Genomic DNA, 19697 nt, shown 5'->3' on the forward strand with positions numbered 1-19697 from the left:
GGTCTCATTCATCCATTCATTAACTGTACGAATGTGCTCATCTTTACTTTCTTTGACATTTTATCTGTGAAATGAAGGATCCAGGTAACGTGAGAAATTGTATTTTAAAGGCGAATCATTGACTTCCGGTATGGCGTTGGGCTAAATATGTTTAACTTGATGCATTGTCAGCTTGAGCTCAAGGTATAATTGAATAAAGTGATCGAGCGAGCATTATTCTATAAACCCAATTATCCTATTATTGTTTTTTTATCTCTGTTAATTGGTCACATAAATAAGTGGTTAAAAATAATAACTTGGGGAAAAACTAAACTATCTGGTGCCATAGTCTGAATGAAGAGCGACCATTTGATTCAATGGTCTTTTAGCAACATTCTATTAACGTCCGACTCTGAAATAAACGGCTCTATCAGTGGTTCTGTTCTGTGTCTTGACACCTGAGAATGGACTGTACAACTACTGCCCACATGTGGACAAAAAGAGAAACTGCATCAATATTCCAGCAGTGACTGTGCAGTGTTTGACCACACCAAACACACTCCCAGTGCATGAAGTGATTTCCATAATAAAACAGTCGGTTCCTTCACTGTGCATATTTGTTTATTCATTTCAGACTAGTCATGTTTACCAGCCTTGGTCAAACTTAAAAGGTGAGTACAGAAACCTCAAAACAAAACAGAAATTCAATGCACCACCTTTCTTCAGGTTTCACAAGTCTCTTTTTAAATTTCAGCAGTCTTGCAACTTCACACGTCTTCAACACTGAACTTAAAACGGGGGGGGCGATTGTAAAACATTAGTTAACATTCTACAATGAAAGTTGCCACAAAGGAGAAACTTAAAGAGATGAAAGCATGTATTCATGGTTCGACAGGTCAGAATATACAACAGACCTCATCTCTTTAATAATACAATACTGTTTTCACTCGCTCACACTGGTATTATGAAGTCATGTTTTTGTTGTTATTATTGTTACAAATACTATGGCATCAATCTCAAAGCAGGCCCAAATCATTAAATGCGATAAAACACTGGGGAGAAAAAAAAAATCACATTTAAGTGTTTGTGTGTCGTATGGTGAAGCTCCACAATGATCACATCCGAGCATGGACAATTCTGGATATATTTCGAAAGGTGCCATGTACCTGCAGCTGGCTGACTGCTATCATGTTCAAGCAACCTTCTCTCATCCACAGGACCCGTGGGTCCCGGGTGCAGTGATCAAATCAGCTTCAAGGAAAATCATCTGGCAGTCGTAAAAACCCTGATCATTTAAGCAGCTTGTTGTATTCCTGAACTGTCTTTGCATCTGAAATAAATGTTACCAACATAGCTTCCAGTGTGGTTGTTGCTCTGAGGTTCACAGCAACAACAAAACTAATTTATCTGACGATATCTGACGATACTGCTGCCCATATTGTGGATGAAGCTGATGGGATAATGGCTGAAGCAGCTTGAACTTTGGGTACACACTAAAACCTACTTTCATAGCTTATAGTTCCATAACAGACCTGCACGGGAATAAAAACAAGCGGTGGGGGGAGATAAACTCAAGAGTTAATATATGGTGTATGCCTTCATAAGCTTCAGTGCCGTCTACTTTGTGTGAACCATGGATGTGCTGAACAGAAGTTTCTGCTTTTTCTTCTTCTTCTTTCCTCCTTTCTCATCTGAAAGAGAAGAAACGTTTAAAAGAATGAGGTCGGAGAGCATGTGCAGTGATTTAAGACAGAAGAAAGAGACGAACGTCTGACCTGGGTCAACCACAGGTTGTGGAGGAGAAGCTGAACCACTGTCCAGCTGCAGGAGGGCCTTCTCAAAGGCCTGGCTGAAAGAGTTCTGGAAGCTGGGCACTGGGACCCGGTCCGAGCCGTCACTCTCTCCGTCGCTGTCTGCTGCTGGGGGAGCGAGGAGCTTATCTACACGACACAGGACACGACACTAACGTCAACAAGTGCTCAACACCTGTAAAAACAGGTTGTACAGGAAACACGGTGCAGTCATTTCACACAGATAAAGGATCTTCTTCCTTTGTGTATTGCATGTGGTTTGATTTTAAGTTACAGGATACAGTTTGTAACTAATAATACTTGATACCACGACAAGTAACTTTGGGGGGAGCACACCTCCAGGTGCGGATGTTGCCCAGACTGGAGCCGGGTGGGAGAGATCTTCATCACTTTCTGTTGTGCACTTAAAATGACCTGAATATTCAAGGTATTAGCCTGTGTTTTGTTTTGTTTAAATGTCTTTGAGAAGGTATGTCCTTTTTTGTTCATCGATGCCGTAGGGCATGCCCTTAGTTGCAGCCCTTAGTAGGGCATTCATCGATGCCCTACGAGGAACAAACTGAAGAACCAAAGCAAGAGAGAACACAAATTATCTGCTCCTACTTTCAGTGGAGGATTATAAATCTGTGATGTACCATTAATAATCATTATAAGAAGACATCTGTGTGTGCTCAAAAAATTATAATGAGCGTTTGTTTTGGCTCCTGGTTACATTACTAGGTTAAAATGAAACGCCACGAGTCCCATGGCTATTCGTTGTCTTGACGTTTCAAATTCAAAGAGGTGATGCTTGAATAAAACACAAACTAGCACATTTAAAAAAAAAAGAAAGAAAAAACTAAACTTTTGCACTACCTGTCTTTGGAGCGATTCTGGGCCCAGCATCAGCTCTGGCTTTACCATCTCTTAACATCTACAAGGACACAGTCAAGGTCACATCATTTTCAAGTTGAAGCATTAGCACTTGAATTAGCATTACCCTTATGACAAGGGCAGACTCGTTTGCCTTACACACCTGTGCAAAGGACATGCAGTGGGAGTCATCCTCCACACTACCAACAGTGGGTGAGGGGCTTTGTCCACTCAGACTCGGAAATCTCATCCCATCTAAGACAGAGGAAGATATGCTCAGTTCACATCTTCCGTCATAAGCCTCAATCTGCATAAAAAGCGTCATAATCTACTGCAGAGGGAGCAGCTCTTACCAGAGGAGGGGCTGCTGCTCAGAGGCGAAGGCGGGGCAAAGGTGAAGTCAGGTTGAACGGGAGGGCTGAAGTTGTGAGGTGGTGAGCCGAACGCAGGGAAATGCTGAAGGTTCTCCAGTCCAATGTGTACCTCAGGATCTGAGGGTGAAGCAGGAGTGCATGTACATCGTTAGGCAGATTCATGTTTTCACATCGTTCCTGCTGGTGTTGAGAACGTCTCAGCTGTACTTACATTTACCCTGCTTCTTGTTCTCTTCCATTTCGATTCGCTTCTCTCTGCGCTTCTCGTCCCTCGCCTTCTTCTGCCTCAGGCGCTTTCTTTTCTCCAATTCATCTAAAAGTGAACATTTACTATTAACTCAAAACTCTCTTTTCGTACACTGCATTTTCACACCACATTATAAACGAGTCTTCTCACCTGCAAACGTCTCCAGAGTTTCTTTGGAGATGACTGGCGGCTGCAGAGCCAACTCACAAATACTGAATTCACAGGTGAGTGGCAAATGAGCCAGATAGCGATTCCGACGACGGACCTCCTGCAAACAGATTGTTCAAAGAAATGGAACGTAAATAACAACAACACGAAAACAAAGTCAGAACTTATCAAGGTTTCTACAATAATGGCTACATTCAAAATTGACTGGATTTGACTTGTTTGCTGACCTCAGTGACCGTGTGTCCCACAGTCTCCACCACTGTGGCGGTGATGGACTCAGGACCGGCCTCCAAGCTGCCGTATTCACGCAGCAGACAGCGGACATTCACCGGATGTAGGAACATCTGCTGGCAGTCGTCAGCTGCAAGGAGAAACAGAAGGGAGCAGAAGGTGACGGCGGTCAGTCGTGACATAAAAACAGCAGCCTCTGCAGACTGAAGCGACAAGAGTAACAACTACACTGACGACAACAAACAAACATCTTCGCAGGTCAGATGAAAAACGAACTTCATGATGTGAAGTTGCTTTTTTACTCCTCCCTCCTCATCTCTTCCTGAACTGTGTCTCTCACTCCCTGTGTTTAACTATTCTACATTCCAATAACTGGGTCCAGATTGTGCTCCATTTATTAGTAACCTATGGTTGCTCAAAAGGAATAACAAATAGGCAGAAATAACAAAACAGGTGCTGTCCTATTTAAATATTTAACTTTAACTATATTTTAGCTACCTGAAGAGCAATTGTACAACGTTTATTTTGGAAGACATCAGTTTATGGTGTGCACCTGGTGCCTGTCCCTAAACTCAATCTCAACCATCTTTGCCTCTAAATCTGTCTTTTGGCCTCGCCTGTCTCTCCTCGCCGCAGCATGGTTTAAGTAGCGTTTCCACTAGCATAGTACCTGGTACCAGGTACTATTTTCAGTACCTGCTCAGGCGAGGTTCCAAAAGCGTGCCGAGTAGGTACTATGCGATGATTGGTCAGACTACCGGCCAGGACAGGAAGAGACGTCCCACACACAAATCAAGCCGAACAGCGCTGTAGAACTGTAGATCACTTAAAACTACTTCACAATCCTAAAAACGTGGGCAAATCGAGGCGAGTAGAGCCGGTGGAAATATGTATTTGTCTCTGCAAAAAGGGAAACCACCACACACTTTCATATTTGGCCTCCAGCTTGGCAAGAATTAGACTGATAACCTGACGTCATTGCACATGCTGCCGCTAAGTTCCTCTTTGGGAGTGGCTCGCATGATGTGCAGCTTGCCGTTATCTCTCAAGGCTTGGCTCCGAAGTGTATTAGGGAGGCTTTAGCTCGTCAGTGTTTACAACAAACGGTCAAGGAGAATCTAAGGTACATGGACGAGTGTCATGCAACAATGTCTCTGTGGCTCATGCAAACAACTCTCTCGCATGTCATTTCCCAGAATTCCACACTTGCCCCATGCTATTTCAAGATACCACAGTACATATTAACATATTTCCTTGTTTAGAGTATGTTATTGTTGCACAGACCTTATTTGTTGAAGCAAATGCCCTGTATTTATATAATGCTTTTCTAGTTTTGATGGCCACTCAAAGCTGCTTTACTCTGCAGTTTTCATTCACATTCACACTTTCACACAAAAAACAGTCATACCTTGGTAGAAATAGTAGTATGGTCCATGCACCACACTGGCTGAGGGGCGAGCTGGCTGTGTGTGCTCAGTCAGGTCCTGCTCTGCCGGGTTCTCCTCATCCAGCGGCGGTTCTGGGGCCGCGTCCATTAAATCCTCAGGAGGCTCTTCCAGCACGCTCTCCAGGGCGGCTTCAGGGAAGCCTGGCGGCTCCTCTGGGAGCTCCAACACCTCGTCGTCAAATGCAGAGGAATACTGCAGCACAGACTGGAAAGACGACAAAGAAAAAAAGCAACAACTTATTTGAACATTATAATAATTTATGACAGCACCAAAAGATACAATAGAGACTAAATCAAAATCTAGTCTGTATTGTATCTTTTGGGTGTGATTCGATCAAAAACACAATTCAACGAGCTAAAGTTCAGTTTAGTAGCACTGGACTGTGGCCATTGCTGCCATAAAAGTGTGGAAAAGGTGTATTCTTAGACTCACCTTGGCACTCGTGACGATCGTCACCACTTCCTCCACGAGTGGAGAAGGTTCTTCGAGAGTCAGCGAAGACAAATCAAAGCCGTCTGCTGTAGCTGCTTTCTGCTGCTTCAGCAACATTTCCTCTCGCTCCTTAGCCACAAAAACAAACAGTTTAATAATCAGTCTACACATGTGCATGATTTTATTCTTGCACTTGGGAGACATGCAGGAGAAAAATGTGCTGATTTTACACTTAGTTTTGCAGTGAAATGATTCACTTATGGGGACAGTCTTTCAGTATTTCCTTTCATGCATTCTTCATTTATTTATCTATTTATCACATAGTCACCTGCAGAAGACAAAGAGCGCTCTGGATGAAACAGCCTTGGGCGTCATCTTCTTGGTTAAGCTGCACCTGCAGGGCAGACTTCTCCTCAGTCACCAGACTCAGGACCTGCGCGGACGAGGCCAGCAGCAGCTTGGAGTACGGGCCAAGACACGCATCTAGAAAACACACAGCAAATCACATCGACCAATATGACACCTGTTTAACGAGTTACAGTATAAACAACACATGTCCGTCTGTCTGTCTGCTAGAACTTTTAACACATTTTTCGTAACAAAAACAACCTTTTCTGGTACATAAATAGATGCTGTGCATAGACTCCTATCTAGTAGTGTTACTTATGATCATTATTATGACAGAACACACGCGCTTCTGTCTCTCACCTCCAAAACAAACAGGCTCCTCCACCTTCACCCACTCAGAGCTTGGCATGGCCACCAGAGTCCCCTTTTCCCTGCGCATCAGGCGCATGGTGATTACTTCACCAACTGCATACTGCCTGGTCTCCATGGCGACCACGCTACAATTGGAAATTAACTGTTAATAGTGCAACAAAATACACTACATTGAGTATGCTGTATGTAAAGGTTTCCGTGTTTTCCTTGTTTAGCATTTTATAAAGATTTACTCTTCTCCTCCTGCTATTTTTTTTTACTACAGAGTTAAGTCTTATGCATTTCTCATTTACCTCTTCAGGTCAGCAGTGTGCACGGCCTCATAGCAGATAGGACACTTGGACCAGCTCTTGTCACCAAGGGAAAGGTAGTGCAGCATGCAAGGCCAGCAGAAGATGTGTCCACACCGGGTGATGCGTGCTGCCAAAGGAGGGTAGAGGCAGATGGGGCAAGACGGCACTTCATGACTGTAGATGCGCTGTAGATACACACAAATAAATGGTCTGTATGTATAGGAGTGTGCAAAGAAAGATGTGGGCTTTATTTTTGGCACATTTGCAGCACTCACCACTTGCTGCACACAGTCCCAGTTGACCAGAGTGTCTGGATCAGTGAAGTGAGCCTTGTAGTCCTGGTCATCCGTCACAACAAACTGGCAACTGAAGCACAACAGATGGGTTCACTCCCACATGTCCCAACATCCTGTTTCATATTATTAAGTGTCTGAGTGAGGCTGCTTACTTGGCCTGCAGAAAAAGCTCCTTGTTGAAGGGCTTGTGCTTGTGGCCCCATTTGTTTCGGCGGCCCCAACAGGAATGGCCTCCATCTCCGACGCCACCATTACCTCCACGAGGTTCAAAGGTAAAATTCAACAGGTGGTTCAGACTTATTTTTTTCGGACCAGCAAACTGAGCCGGGCTAAACTCGGCCCGGCGTGTCTCTGCTACCTGGAGAGGGAGAGGTGAATAACAACCTTTTGAAATTCTTTTCAACAATTTAAATACTTCATAAATACAATGCCACCGAAAATACCAACCTCCTCGCGTCGTCCTCCACCTGCAACTCCATACTGTCGTCCTCCACCTCTCTGGGGGGGTCTCTTGTCAAAATTCTTGCTTTTCTGTGAATTGGTGCGACGAGGGCCTGCGAAACTGTCGGTTTTAGGAAAGGATGGCTCGCGCTTGCGGCTGTAGCGCTTGGAGCCACCATTATTTTTACCTTCTGGAACAAAAAAATAAATAATACACATTAACTAAATGAAGATGGAAATGACAGATTTCAATAACCTCTTTATTGTGTCGTTTAAAAGTTATTTAAACTTTGTTCAAGTGGACTCCCGCGTGAGAACCAATCATCTAATATTGATATTTTAAAATTATATAAATAGTTTTAAATATAATGTAATATGGCAGATTAGTTTAGACACTATAACACAACTACAAGCTATTCAACATTACACACAATAACAATTGTCAAATTATGCAATAAAGTACGATAAAACTGCACTTGACAGTACACTAAAACACAACTTACAAGTCAAATAAACCTAATATACCTAAAACAATTAATGGTTACAGCTCTGTCCTTCTTTTAGCTAGCACTTAACCTTTGTTGTAAACAGTATTTCTGATATTAATTTGATTTCGGTTGGCAACGCGTTCCAGATAAAACATATACAGACAAAAACTGTGTATGTACTGTAAACTGTAAATGTCAAATAACGAGTAGTAGTGGAGGCCAGGTGTTAGCATTAGCTCCTGGCTGTTGGTGGCTCACATGTTTTGACAGCGACGTCAGACAAACAAGTTGCTGCTACAAGGCCTCAACCAGCAGGAGCAGGAGGCCACAGGACAGCGAGCGTGTTCACCTACTCTATTCACTTACTTCCACCGTTTCATTTTTATATGCATATATTATTTGTACCTGTTTTGGGTTTAGATTCTCCCGCTGTTGGACCAGCGGAGCTGGAACGAGGCGGAACCTTGGTGTTGGCGCTGCTGTTGGGGTTCTTCTCCATGTTTATCTGCGTGCAGTGAACGAGCTCCGGGCAGAGAGCCGCCGAGCTCTCTGGCATCAAACTGAAAATCGAGCGAGGAAAGCGGGCTACAGTGAGTCAGGCGACGAAGGCCCCGATTCATTTCTGTCAAATGCGGAGACCCCATCACGGCGACATCTTGACAATAAAACAAAACCGAGAAAAAATAAGAGACACGATTTCGGCGTCTCAAGTTATGAAGACTGTTGGAAGAGAGGACGAAAGCTCGTCACGCGGGGCCAAGACCCCAAAACGTTGTCGTTTTCTCGCAGTGGAAAACAATATGCCTTTAAAAGGCCGTTAATGTTTTCCAACAACTGGAAAACAAGTCAAAATCAAGATTTTGACCTAAAAAAATATATCCGATAAGACGAGCTCACACTAATGGCGACGGGTCGCCAGATAGGAAGCTCAGAGACCCGGATGTTTCTTGGATGTACGGGGGCCAGTGGAGCATCCTGGGAAATGTAGTTTTGATGGCCTTCTCAGCTACAAACCACTTTGAGTGGTTATTATTATACGGTGATGACATAGGTTTGATTAAAAATATCAATCTAATTATTTCACTGTGATATCAAAGGCACAGTGTCATGATTGTTAAAGATCATGCTACATCAGATGATGTAACAAGGCCAAATATTGCTTTGTAACATGTGTTAATAAGCATAATCCCACAAAATGTATTTTATCTGTCAATTGTTTTAACCTCAGAGATTTTTATTTTCAATGCGATGGTTCCCTCTCGTTCCTGCGAGTGTACTAAGGGGTTACCTCTTTCCCTTCTGTAATATGTCAGGGAAAACAGGGTCCACGTGTGTCTGACTGGTGATTTTTGTTTGTTTTGTGCCCTTTCTGTCATACATTTACACACAGTAGAAGGTAAAATAAGATAAGATAATCCCTTTATAGTCCCACAATGGGGAAAGTTGCATTGTAGAAGGAGCAAAAACAATTGAGGTAAGGGTTATAAATAATAAGCATGCATTTTAACATCTATGAACGTACAATGTAGAAAAATATTTACTCATAAGTTAATTAAAATATAGAATGAAAGAATAAATAGAATATATGATTTATTTGTTTTTTTTAAAATACAGAGTGGTATTTTTCTTACTGTGATAAAGACAGAATGCCAGCATTGTTACTTTATCACCCAATATAGGCAAAGTATTTTATCTTAGTATTAAGTATCTTTATTCAATTTCACTTACAATAGGGATATTTCACACAATCAGTGTGTCAACATGCCAGAGTAAAGCCAGTGAGTGATATAAATCTTTCCCTTGTCCAAGTACCTAGTACAAAATATTTACAAAACTGCACATGCGATCTTTATTAAAAAATGTTTTTTTAATGTCATAAGAACTTATTTTTATGGCATCATGACAAACAATGTTCAAAAAAATACTTTTCTATATCTATCAAAAATAACAGATCAGCACAAAACTTTACAAAGCACAAAATGAATGTGAAAAGATAATGAGGCTGACCACCAAAGACAAACTTAAGATAAACTGTGTGCCTCTGCTTAAAACAGGCAAACACTTTTCTTTAGTAACAATACACCAAGCAGCAGTGGTGAGAAATGTTTCCACACAGTTGAGGACTTGTTTCTCCAAATCAGTCCAGTAAAAGAAGAATCCTGGGAGAACCTCATAGCTGCCACCTTGTAGAGCATCATGCTGTGAATTCACTCTTCTTCATCTTCTTCACTCTCAAAATCCTCTTCAGATTCTTTCCTGTTGCTGCCTGGTAGAGAGCACGTCAGAATTGCCTTACGAACCTGTTGTTTCTCCTCTGTATGGACAAAAAAACAATCAAATAGACGAAAGATTACTTTGGTAGCATCATACTGAAATGCTTTTCTCCATGTAGTATGAGTTAATTAAATCCCTTACCGTCATTTTTACATTTCGGAAGCATTTGATGGAGCTGTTGTGTGTTGTATTTGATCAGAAACTTCTGACATGTTCTTATGGTTCCTACAAAACAATATTGTTTGATTAATAGGTGAGATTGTAAGAAGATCGTATGTGTGATTCATTACTAAATATGCGTTGATATTTCTCCTACCTCCCACGTGCAAACAATTTAGAACACATGGAATTTTGTGCCCACGAGTTTCAATGCACGTTATGAAAGGCAGTGCAGACCAGAGGAGTCTGTAGCATCTTTTGGGGAAACGTAGAAATACTATTCCAGTATGAGCATTCAGATATTTCACTAAAAAGAAAAAAGAGAGAGAGGGGGTCAGTCAATTCTGCAATGTAAAAAAAGTACAATAAAGTTAAAAATTGCTTCATCAAAGTAATATTACTTCAGCAGTCAAGATACAGTGACAGGCAACAGTGCTGTGACATTTGCTGATGTAATGTAGGTTACAGCTATTTCACCAAATTGGTCAGGAAGTTAAACAATTTTGCTGTACCCACAACAGTGGTGAAGACAAAAGAGAGAGAGAGCAATAAAGAAACACAAAATAATAAAAAATAAAATAAAATACATCTGTCACACAAAAAACAAAAACAAAGGTTGTTTCATGAGGCAGTTGTATGTCCAAAGTAACAAAGAGCATAGAGTCCTGAAGACAGGTCGTTAAAAAGATATGAAAGTAGTAAAGCCAAAAGGCAATAACATATAATGGACGTAATAAAAGGTAAGGTGCAGTTCCTGGCTAATCAGTTTACCACTGTCTAATGTTAAGTTCTAGTCAATTAAATCTGTGCTATTGTTATGCAGATTCGGATTCAAAATAATAATATGGAAACAATTTTGTAATAGGGAGGTAATATTATGGTTATATGGAAATTGAGTGTGGGGCACAGGAGAGAACAAACCAATGGACACCTATAGTCATTATTTTTATTAAACTATTACCTGGGTAATATTTTGGTAATAACACAGTAATACTGTCATCGCCTTATTACCACATTCTCAACGCTATTATTACTAAACTAGAGATTGCATTTGATATAAGATGGTATTATCATATTGTTAACCCCCAATTACAAAATGATCACCATAGTGTCACCATGTTGTTACTGTGCTGACGTGGAAAGTGTTATTTTACAAACAAACATACGTACCTAAAATGTCACTTGCAGGCAGCAATAAACGTATGTAGTGTAATAATAATAAAACACATCGTGCTGAAGGCCTATGTGTAGTTTTGACAGGTTAGTTTGCTAGTGTAAATATGCTGAGGAGCTGAGAAAGTCAACATTTAGGGTATTTGCTTGTATCATATAACTTTTAAATAGTGTTTTTCCTTCTGAAACAAACTTTTAAAGCAGTAAAACCACTGTCTGTCGATGTTTACCAGAGAAGCCGATGACACACTGAGCCGCTCCGTAGTCTCCGTGTGTGCGGGCCACTGCTGCCCTCACTGCCGTCGCCACTGCTCGGTCGTCCAGCTGCAGCAGTTGGCTCCGGTCGGACACGGTGATTTCACACAGCAGATACCTGTACACACCACAGTTATGAAGAGTAGTAACACAAACATGGGGCCGAAAACTTCATTCACACACGTTTTTTACCTTGACTTCACCCGCACCATCGCTGTTGCTACTGCTCCGCCTCCTCCTCTTCTTCTTCCGTGGTCACTTCCGTCAACAGAGCGATCTGCCCACAGCAGAGGTGCAGAGGCGCCACCTGCTGGACACCCAGTTATACTGACGCTTGATAAGTGAGACGCTCATAGTACTCATTTATTCGTTTGCCAGTTTTCGCTTAAATTCACTTCACTTTTAAACCAACATGAGTCCTTTCCATACCATAAATATGAAATATGAATCAATTTTTAAATTTTTCATTATATGGTCTAAAAACACAATATATTATTTCGAAAATGCTTTCGAAACTGGATTATTTTTGGACTGAATATTGCAGCCTGGTATATGTGAAAGATTAGGAGAAACATTTGTTTCTATGAGGACAGGTGAATAATGTGGACAGTTGAATGATGAGGACAGTTGAATAACGTGGACAGGTGAATGATGAGGACAGGTGAGGTCAGGTACATGATGAGGACAGGTGAATTGATGTTAATTAAGGCCCCTAAATGAGTGAGAAAGTTAAAACATGTGAGATTTGTGTCCCCTCGTCCTGCGCGACACAATAAAAAAACCTTGTTAAACAAGGCAGTCAGAGATGGCAGACTTCAACCCATTCATGCAACAAGCCTCTGGCGCCCTCTGTTGGTCATAGTGGCAAAGGCAGCAAGTGCGGAAGCACAAACACACACAAACAGAGCCACCAAAAACAATACTTCACTCGTACTCTGTGGGGTGAAGTAAAAAGTAACTCCTTTACTAACCTTTACTCTGATTTTACCTTTTTTTACTTTAACTCGAGTACATTTTTAGAGCAGTACTTTTTGATCAAAAATAGTGGTACTTTTACTTGAGTAGAATATCGCAGTACTCTTTCCACCTCTGATTGTCACCTAAGTAGCAGTACCAACACGCCCAGTTGAAGAGGAAACGGGAAGCCCAGTGCTTCAAATCATTCACACCCCGTCTGTAACTATGACAACCTCCACCGCTCTCAGCCAATCACGAGTGTGCGTTTCCGTCGCCCGTACACGTTTTACGCCATCTTGAAGTTACACTCGCAGTTTGATCAAGTCGCCCCCAAATTGAAAAAAGCACAATAACTCTTTTGAGTATCTCTGCGGCGGGAGTCCGGTATGAGCGGCTCTCGAACCAAACCGACACCAACACTTATCGCGGGACAGACGGACAGGGACAGCGGCGCGGAGACGAACCACCGGGAGAGAAGGAGCGGTGGAGGAATGCTGAAAAAGCTCAAGTCGAGGCGCAGTCAAACGGATAAGTGGCCTGTGGTCACAGAGGATGAGCTGCGGGCTCTGGGCACAGATATCTCCCCGGACCATGTCTTGGGTCTTCGGGCCGTCACAGAGGGTGAGTCCCGGGATTCCCGTGAGTCCTGTGAGCGTCTCCTCGGTCTCAGTTCGACTCGGTACAATCGCATCACTCAGAAAACACCGTTTGTTTACTCAGTGCTATAATTGTGGCTCTAGCACCGTATGATTACACCAGCTGACGGGTTTATTGTGTAAATGTATTGCATCGGTGCAATCAATAACGTCATATTGTGTTTATATGTGTTCATTTTCCGTGTTCGGCATTCACCGAATAAAAGTAGGATGTTCCCACGGGCGCAGCTTCAAATTTGGGCCACCAAGCAGCAATGTTGTACAGGGCCCCCTTTCCACTGAGATGCATTAACGGACTTTTTTGGCCACTTAATATGCACTATTAAGATTTCATTCAGCCCGGTTTGCAATTGGCCGCTTCTACCTTGTTGAATCTTGTCCTATCAGTCTTGGTTTTTTTTGTTATTTTAATTTCTGCAAACACACGACACATTTATGCTGCAACAATGGGCTCAGACGTTTCTCCCAGTTAACGTTCAACGCGCGTGTGTGTTTTGGTTGTGTTTACCCACAATGCCCTGCGTTGTTGTCCGCTTCCTGCGAACTGAGGCCTATGTTTTAGGCGGTGTGCATCAGTCAGTCACACCTCCCCAAACGAACTAGGGTTCGATTAAGAAGCAGCTGGTGTGAACGCACCCTTACTTTCCCTGGCAACATGGCTGCCAACAGGGACATGAGGTAAATAGACTTTACCACTTTATAAAAGTGATTTTTTTAGTGCTTAATCCCTTAAATCTGGTCTGAATATGCTTGTCACCCAGACTACATGGGCCCTTTTAGTGCTCCAAAAACTGAGAAGTTCAAAAACACTGCTGGCTCTGTTTTAGTTTGAAAATGACCATAAACTGTACATAAAAAAAATGTGCGTAGTTTTGCTCCCATTTGTGATTGACACCTAGTATCTCCAACGGGAGATTATTTTCATAATCGATTAATCTGTTGTTTATTTTCTCGATTAATCGTTTGGTTCAATAAATAAAATAAAATAATAAAATGTCAGAAAATCTTAAAAAATGTTGATCGTGTTTGTCAAACCTGGAAAAGACGATGTTCTCAAATGTCTTGTTTTGTCCACAAACCAAAATGATTCACTTTTAATGATTTATTTGTTATCCAGAGCAAAGAACTTAAGAAAATATTCACATTTAAGAAGCTTAAAAGATCAGAAATCTTGTTTTAATCATGAACAAAGCTTCAAACCGATTAACTGATTATAAAAATAGTTGTCGATTAATTTAGTAATTGATAAATAATCAATTCATCGATCAATTGTTTCAACTCTAGTTACAGGTGACGCTTCTGAACGTCTGGTTAAGCGTCAACCTGGCACTGGGCAGGTACTTGGTTGCTGCTTGGTTTAGATACATTCACTTCAACCCTGAATCAGCTGATCTAATTTGGACCTTTTGTATGTGAAAACAATCAACGTTGAAGTTGCTGTGCTATCAAAAGTAAAAATTCTGACCTAAAATGCTCCATGAGTCAAGTCAAGGGCCCCTGAAATTGTCATCACCCCCCTAACACCACTAGAAAGGGAACTCGCCCTCTGAATCAAACTCCAGGCTCTTTCATCAGTCACGCTGTCAACCACAGTTGCAGCTAACACTTATGGCCCCATTGTGTTTGACTTTTTGCACCAGACAATAATGTCATTTCTTCCCTTGAGCCTGTGCTGTAGCAGCATTACTACTACAGTAGCAGCGTATCTAGTGCTGTCTCTGTTCTTGAATCAAATGTGTTAGTACATTTCAATAAATAATACTGACTCGCAGAAAATTGAACCGGGTGATGATGGGCGGTTGCCTTCCATTAGATCACGAGATAAACGTCTATTATGATTGTATTGTGAACTCACACTTTTATTCCAAATTTCCAGACTATCTTTGCAAACCCGAAGACAACATCTACAACATAGACTTCACACGTTTCAAAATCAGAGACCTGGAGACGGGGACAGTTCTGTTTGAGATCGCCAAGCCTCCCAATAGTGGTAAGTGATGTGATGACTTAATATTCCTAAAATGTGGGACAGGCACAAATGAACTAGAACAACAAAGCAATCTTTAATAGAGGCAACTGTTACTGAGGACCCAATTTCTCCCGAGATTTGTTTTAATGTGAGATGCATTGAGCGTCTGTGAATGTAGTGATTACTACACGTCCTGTCATCCACTGCTCAATAACTGTCCTGCCAACGTTTGACACCTTTGTGATGGATGTGTTTTGTTGATCAGGTCCGATGGAGAGCGAAGAGGAGATTGGCGATGTAGACACCAGTGCGGGGCGTTTTGTCCGATATCAGTTTACACCAGCCTTCCTGAAGCTGCGCACTGTCGGTGCTACGTAAGTAGTAGTTGTTAATTTGATTTTTTAAAATAAAATGAAAAAAGGAGTAATGACTCGTATCTCTCAATTTCCGATATTTGTTTATGTTTATGTTTCCCGTTTCGTCCACTTTTGATTTTCACATCTAACGCAAGTTACGTGACCCGAAGGTTGTGTAACCCGGAAGTGACCTGTGACAGGGGAGGAGCTTCACGCGGGACAACGATCATACAACTGTCTGCAAATCAACAAAAAAATATGATGCAGTAAAGTTTACAGAACGTTATTGTGAAGTTATTGAATATTTTTAAACGTCTTTTTTCAGGTGTTGCACTTTGTAGACGGTCCCCGCACTCCGGTCTCACTGATGACTGCACATAGATGTACATTAATGTCGTTTCTCCAGCTCTTCTTGATGAAAACAATGTTGTAGCTTGTTGTCTACGTTTCTATGATTCAAAATATGTCTTGCGTGTGCTCTAAAAAGGTTTAGTTTAAATGTTATTGATCGCGGCAGTTTCAAATCTGTGATATCTTCTCTTTAGTCGCAACTTTCGGGTCACGTAACATGCGTTTAGATAGAAAAAACTAGAAGAAACGGGAAAGGAATGAAAGCATGATACACAGATTCATATCTGTCCTACTAATCAGCATTTTGTCTTGTTAGTCATTTAATAGTTTATTATAAATGGTGCTCTGTGTTTTTTTTTTTATTGCAGTGTGGAGTTCACAGTGGGTGACCGGCCAATAAACAGCTTCCGTATGATTGAGAGGCATTACTTCCAGGGTCGCCTCCTCAAGAACTTTGACTTTGACTTCGGCTTTTGCATTCCCAACAGCCGCAACACATGCGAACACATTTATGAGTTTCCACAGCTTCCAGATGACCTCAGTGAGTTTGTCTTTATTAATATCCGCTCATATTAACTATGCTGCGTCTATATTTTCCATTCAAAAATGTAATGTTTCTCCCTGTTTGTTTGTCCACTTCTCCTAGTTCGCCAAATGGTGGAGCACCCTTATGAGACCAGGTCAGACAGTTTCTACTTTGTGGACAACAAACTCATCATGCACAACAAGGCTGACTATGCCTATAACGGAGGTCTGTAGGGAACGAAGGGAAAATGTGTGCAATAACTCCCAGGAGATTGAGTACTTGGATTACAATCATCCATAAGCTTCGGTTTTTTTTTTGGTTTTTTTTGGACAGAAGTATTCTCTCCTTTGTGGACATTCCTATGAACATGACATCCTACTTCATAATCAACCCACCACATTTGCCTTGTTACAAAATCATGGATTCATCCATCCAGTACCTCACAGAGCTCACTTTCTTGGACTCTGAGGAATGTTCCCTTCAATGTTTCGCCGTTAAATCTGACTGGAGTCCTTTTAGGTCTCTCATACATGTATCACGTTACCGCTTGAACACTTCTTGCCTTAGGTTTCTTGCCGTCTCTGCTGGATAGGGACACGTTTGAGTGACAGATCTCTCCTGGCATAGCCTGTGTTAGTTACTTCATTCACTTAAATATGTAGATGTTTTCAGTAGAGGTTTATTTAAACTTTTCCCATATGGAACAGTGAGAATTACTGAGCTGTTTTTACAGTATTGTTAGTCATAGTTGATCATGTAGCACTATTTGAACTTCCTTAACTGTCTACTATCAGTTGTGAGTCATCGGTTTTGTTTGTGTCAGGTGTATAATAAGCTCAGTGCTCATTTTATATGACGTATCAGTCTCCTCTTGAGTAGTCAAGTCATCCTTACTCTACTTATCCTTGTTGTTGTTTTTTTATGACAAACCTTTACCTCAAGTTCTGTCAAATAGGAAGAAATTGTAGAGGAATCAAAGTTACTGGACTTGACTTTCTGCCTGTTCTACCCGATCACAAGGTTATTTAACCCCTCGAGCTCTGTTTTCCTGCTTTATTCGGCACAGCGGTGGCGTGACTCCCACTCCGGAGACGCTCGTGTTAAACACAGGTGCGATGTGAACCTATTAATGTGGTCACTTCTTCTGCTCTGCTCTGCTCTCAGGTTCTGCCAACGAAATGCACACTGAGGGATTTAGCCTGGTGGTTGATTTACTTTTAATGAGGTGCGAGGGTAGATGCAGAAGCTGACCTGCTTTATTTTTCTCTTCATTGAAGCTCTGTTATAGCAGTGGATTTGCATCAGTTGTTATTAAATAGGATAAATTGACCTCAAATCATGTAATATTTCACGAGTTTCCATTCCATCAGGTATCTGCTTTACACCATGTTATACTTCACAGTAGCCCTATAAATCCCTCTCAGTTAATTTGTAAGGCTTATTTATCGATGAGGTATTGATTCATGGACTTGAATCATTTAGGAGGCGGCGGCGCTTTTAAATTGTTCTGTATATGCTCAGAGTTGTCCAGCAGTGGGCTCTGATATCAGATGTCCATCATTTATTGAAGAGGCTAACAATGAAACATTTAAAAAACGGTCCCCGCTCTCAATATCACTTTCCAGAAATGATTCCAAAACCTTGTGATGGCTCAGAATTTCTTCATGCAAAGCTACCAAAACAACCTGCTAAACATTGTTGGACCACACTTTCATGTGCCTTTTATATCCAGGGGTTCGTTGTTGGTTTGTAGCGCATGCTCCAGCTACACGGCACATTTCCTAAAGATGGATCGATAAGAATTCAGCTTCTCTGCACAGTAGACAGTAGACACGACCGACAGCAAAAAGTTATGGAACCAATCTAGAATCTGTTGCATTGGCTGCCTTCACGAACAATGCACTGACATCATAATTATCAGCTTTATCGTAATTAAAATGGCTATTCTCAATGGAAAACCCACTGCTCTTTTTAAGTAGATTTTCAGGGATTTGGGGGATTTTTCTTCCTTCCAGAATTGGTATCACACACAGTTTAACTGCACAGTAAAGAAAACAGGTCATCTGATAACGTGCTGTGTGTAGGACAATAAACAAAGGCTGAATTCATGTATATTTACACTAAGCTGGCTGTACTGGTACCTCATGAAAATGTAGCAAATTTTTTTGTTTAACTCACAGAATTTTGGAACAATGCTGCAGAAACTGAAAATGACCCATTATACAAATTTTCCTTCAATGTGACATTATTTTCTACAGAAGCGTTTTGCATTCACCTAAAATAATGTTCAAAAGGCTCTGTTTTATGAGATTTTTTTTCTCGGTCTGTTATTACGAGGTTTACTCTGCTTTGTTTGTTTGAGATGTTGGGAGATTCTCCTGTCTCTATAATATTATTGATGGAATTGTTATTAGTTTGTAGACTTTGTGCAGGCACCTCAGGTATTTGGGGTTGTTGAGACAGAATCTGCTGGAGATTGCAATGTTTGGTTTGCAATGGTCAGGCAGGCCGACTGGGCAGGAGGGCAAGTGGGCTACATGATTCTCCTGGAGCTGCTCGTCTACTGAAAGTGGACTTGCAACCAGCTTCTGTTGGATGCTTTGAGGAACCAAAAATAAAAATCTCGGAAAAACGGACCTGAAAAAATTTCTTAGAAAAACAGATCTGAAAAAAATTCGCGCAAAAACAGACCAGAAAAAAAAAAATATCGGAAAAACAGATCGCAGAAAAAAAAACGGGAAAAAAATCTCCTAAAAATAGACTCGAAAAAAAATCTCATCACAACAGACCCGAAAAAAAAATCTCTTGGAAAAACAGACCCGAAAAATCCCGTAAAAACAGAGCCTTTTAAAAAATATACTTTAGGTGAATGCAATACGCTTCTGTAATTTTCTTCCTTTTTTAAAAAATAAAAAATCTGACCTCCTCTGCTCTTTGATGGTGAAATAAAAATGTTTTACTTTTTAATGGAATGATGACATTTTTGCACAAGCTCTTGTTTTCATGATCTTTGACTTTCTCTGTAATGACAATAAGGATAATAATAATAAACCTACACTTGGGATAATTGTTTGCTTTTGTTTGTTCGTTTTCTTAAGTTGCTTAAGTTAAGTGACATAAAAAAAGATGTAAGCAGCAACATAGAAGAGTTCTGGTTCCTTGCTTCCCTTCTCCGTGTCCTCCTCACCTCAAGCAAACTGAAGAACTGACTCAGTCGACTACATTTCCCAGAATCCTCAGC

General features: G+C 41.2%; 3 protein-coding genes across 3 annotated transcripts; 1 reads left to right on the plus strand and 2 right to left on the minus strand.

The window, feature by feature from the left end:
* Positions 1 to 582: 582 nt before the first annotated feature.
* rnf10 (ring finger protein 10) lies at positions 583 to 8716 on the minus strand. The gene is made up of 17 exons (XM_044026778.1): positions 8186 to 8716; positions 7299 to 7483; positions 7004 to 7209; positions 6831 to 6921; positions 6556 to 6740; positions 6251 to 6387; positions 5871 to 6025; positions 5543 to 5671; positions 5071 to 5314; positions 3659 to 3792; positions 3414 to 3531; positions 3228 to 3329; positions 2996 to 3133; positions 2806 to 2897; positions 2646 to 2703; positions 1755 to 1919; positions 583 to 1670 (listed from the first exon to the last, which is right to left on the minus strand). The coding sequence occupies exons 1-17, from the start codon at positions 8334 to 8336 to the stop codon at positions 1597 to 1599; spliced, it is 2364 nt and encodes a 787-aa protein (XP_043882713.1). The 5' UTR covers positions 8337 to 8716; the 3' UTR covers positions 583 to 1596.
* A 641-nt stretch (positions 8717 to 9357) lies between these two features.
* Positions 9358 to 11918, minus strand: pop5 (POP5 homolog, ribonuclease P/MRP subunit). The gene is made up of 5 exons (XM_044025435.1): positions 11834 to 11918; positions 11617 to 11759; positions 10371 to 10520; positions 10196 to 10279; positions 9358 to 10094 (listed from the first exon to the last, which is right to left on the minus strand). The coding sequence occupies exons 1-5, from the start codon at positions 11851 to 11853 to the stop codon at positions 9988 to 9990; spliced, it is 504 nt and encodes a 167-aa protein (XP_043881370.1). The 5' UTR covers positions 11854 to 11918; the 3' UTR covers positions 9358 to 9987.
* Positions 11919 to 12860: 942 nt separating this feature from the next.
* On the plus strand, positions 12861 to 19071 carry unc119.1 (unc-119 homolog 1). Its single transcript, XM_044027147.1, has 5 exons — positions 12861 to 13219; positions 15131 to 15244; positions 15489 to 15597; positions 16299 to 16471; positions 16577 to 19071. Exons 1-5 carry the CDS (start codon positions 12985 to 12987, stop codon positions 16687 to 16689), a joined length of 744 nt encoding a protein of 247 aa, XP_043883082.1. The 5' UTR covers positions 12861 to 12984; the 3' UTR covers positions 16690 to 19071.
* The last annotated feature ends 626 nt before the right edge of the window (positions 19072 to 19697 follow it).

This window comes from Solea senegalensis, linkage group LG5 (assembly GCF_019176455.1).
Source record: "Solea senegalensis isolate Sse05_10M linkage group LG5, IFAPA_SoseM_1, whole genome shotgun sequence".
In the NCBI taxonomy this organism is placed as follows: Eukaryota; Metazoa; Chordata; class Actinopteri; order Pleuronectiformes; family Soleidae; genus Solea; species Solea senegalensis.

Bases quoted from the DNA above. Each gene is read 5' to 3' on its own strand.
- unc119.1 (XM_044027147.1), top strand. From the start codon at position 12,985: ATGAGCGGCTCTCGAACCAAACCGACACCAACACTTATCGCGGGACAG. The intron at 15,598-16,298 runs GTAAGTAGTAGT...TTTTTATTGCAG, and splicing joins CTGCGCACTGTCGGTGCTAC to TGTGGAGTTCACAGTGGGTG. The intron at 16,472-16,576 runs GTGAGTTTGTCT...CACTTCTCCTAG, and splicing joins ACAGCTTCCAGATGACCTCA to TTCGCCAAATGGTGGAGCAC.
- rnf10 (XM_044026778.1), bottom strand. From the start codon at position 8,336: ATGCCAGAGAGCTCGGCGGCTCTCTGCCCGGAGCTCGTTCACTGCACG. The intron at 3,330-3,413 runs GTGAGAAGACTC...GTTCACTTTTAG, and splicing joins AACTCTGGAGACGTTTGCAG to ATGAATTGGAGAAAAGAAAG. The intron at 1,671-1,754 runs GTCAGACGTTCG...CTTCTCTTTCAG, and splicing joins ACAACCTGTGGTTGACCCAG to ATGAGAAAGGAGGAAAGAAG.
- pop5 (XM_044025435.1), bottom strand. From the start codon at position 11,853: ATGGTGCGGGTGAAGTCAAG. The intron at 11,760-11,833 runs GTAAAAAACGTG...TGGTGTGTACAG, and splicing joins ATGGTGCGGGTGAAGTCAAG to GTATCTGCTGTGTGAAATCA. The intron at 10,521-11,616 runs GTAAACATCGAC...TTTTCTTTTTAG, and splicing joins GTGTGTCATCGGCTTCTCTG to TGAAATATCTGAATGCTCAT.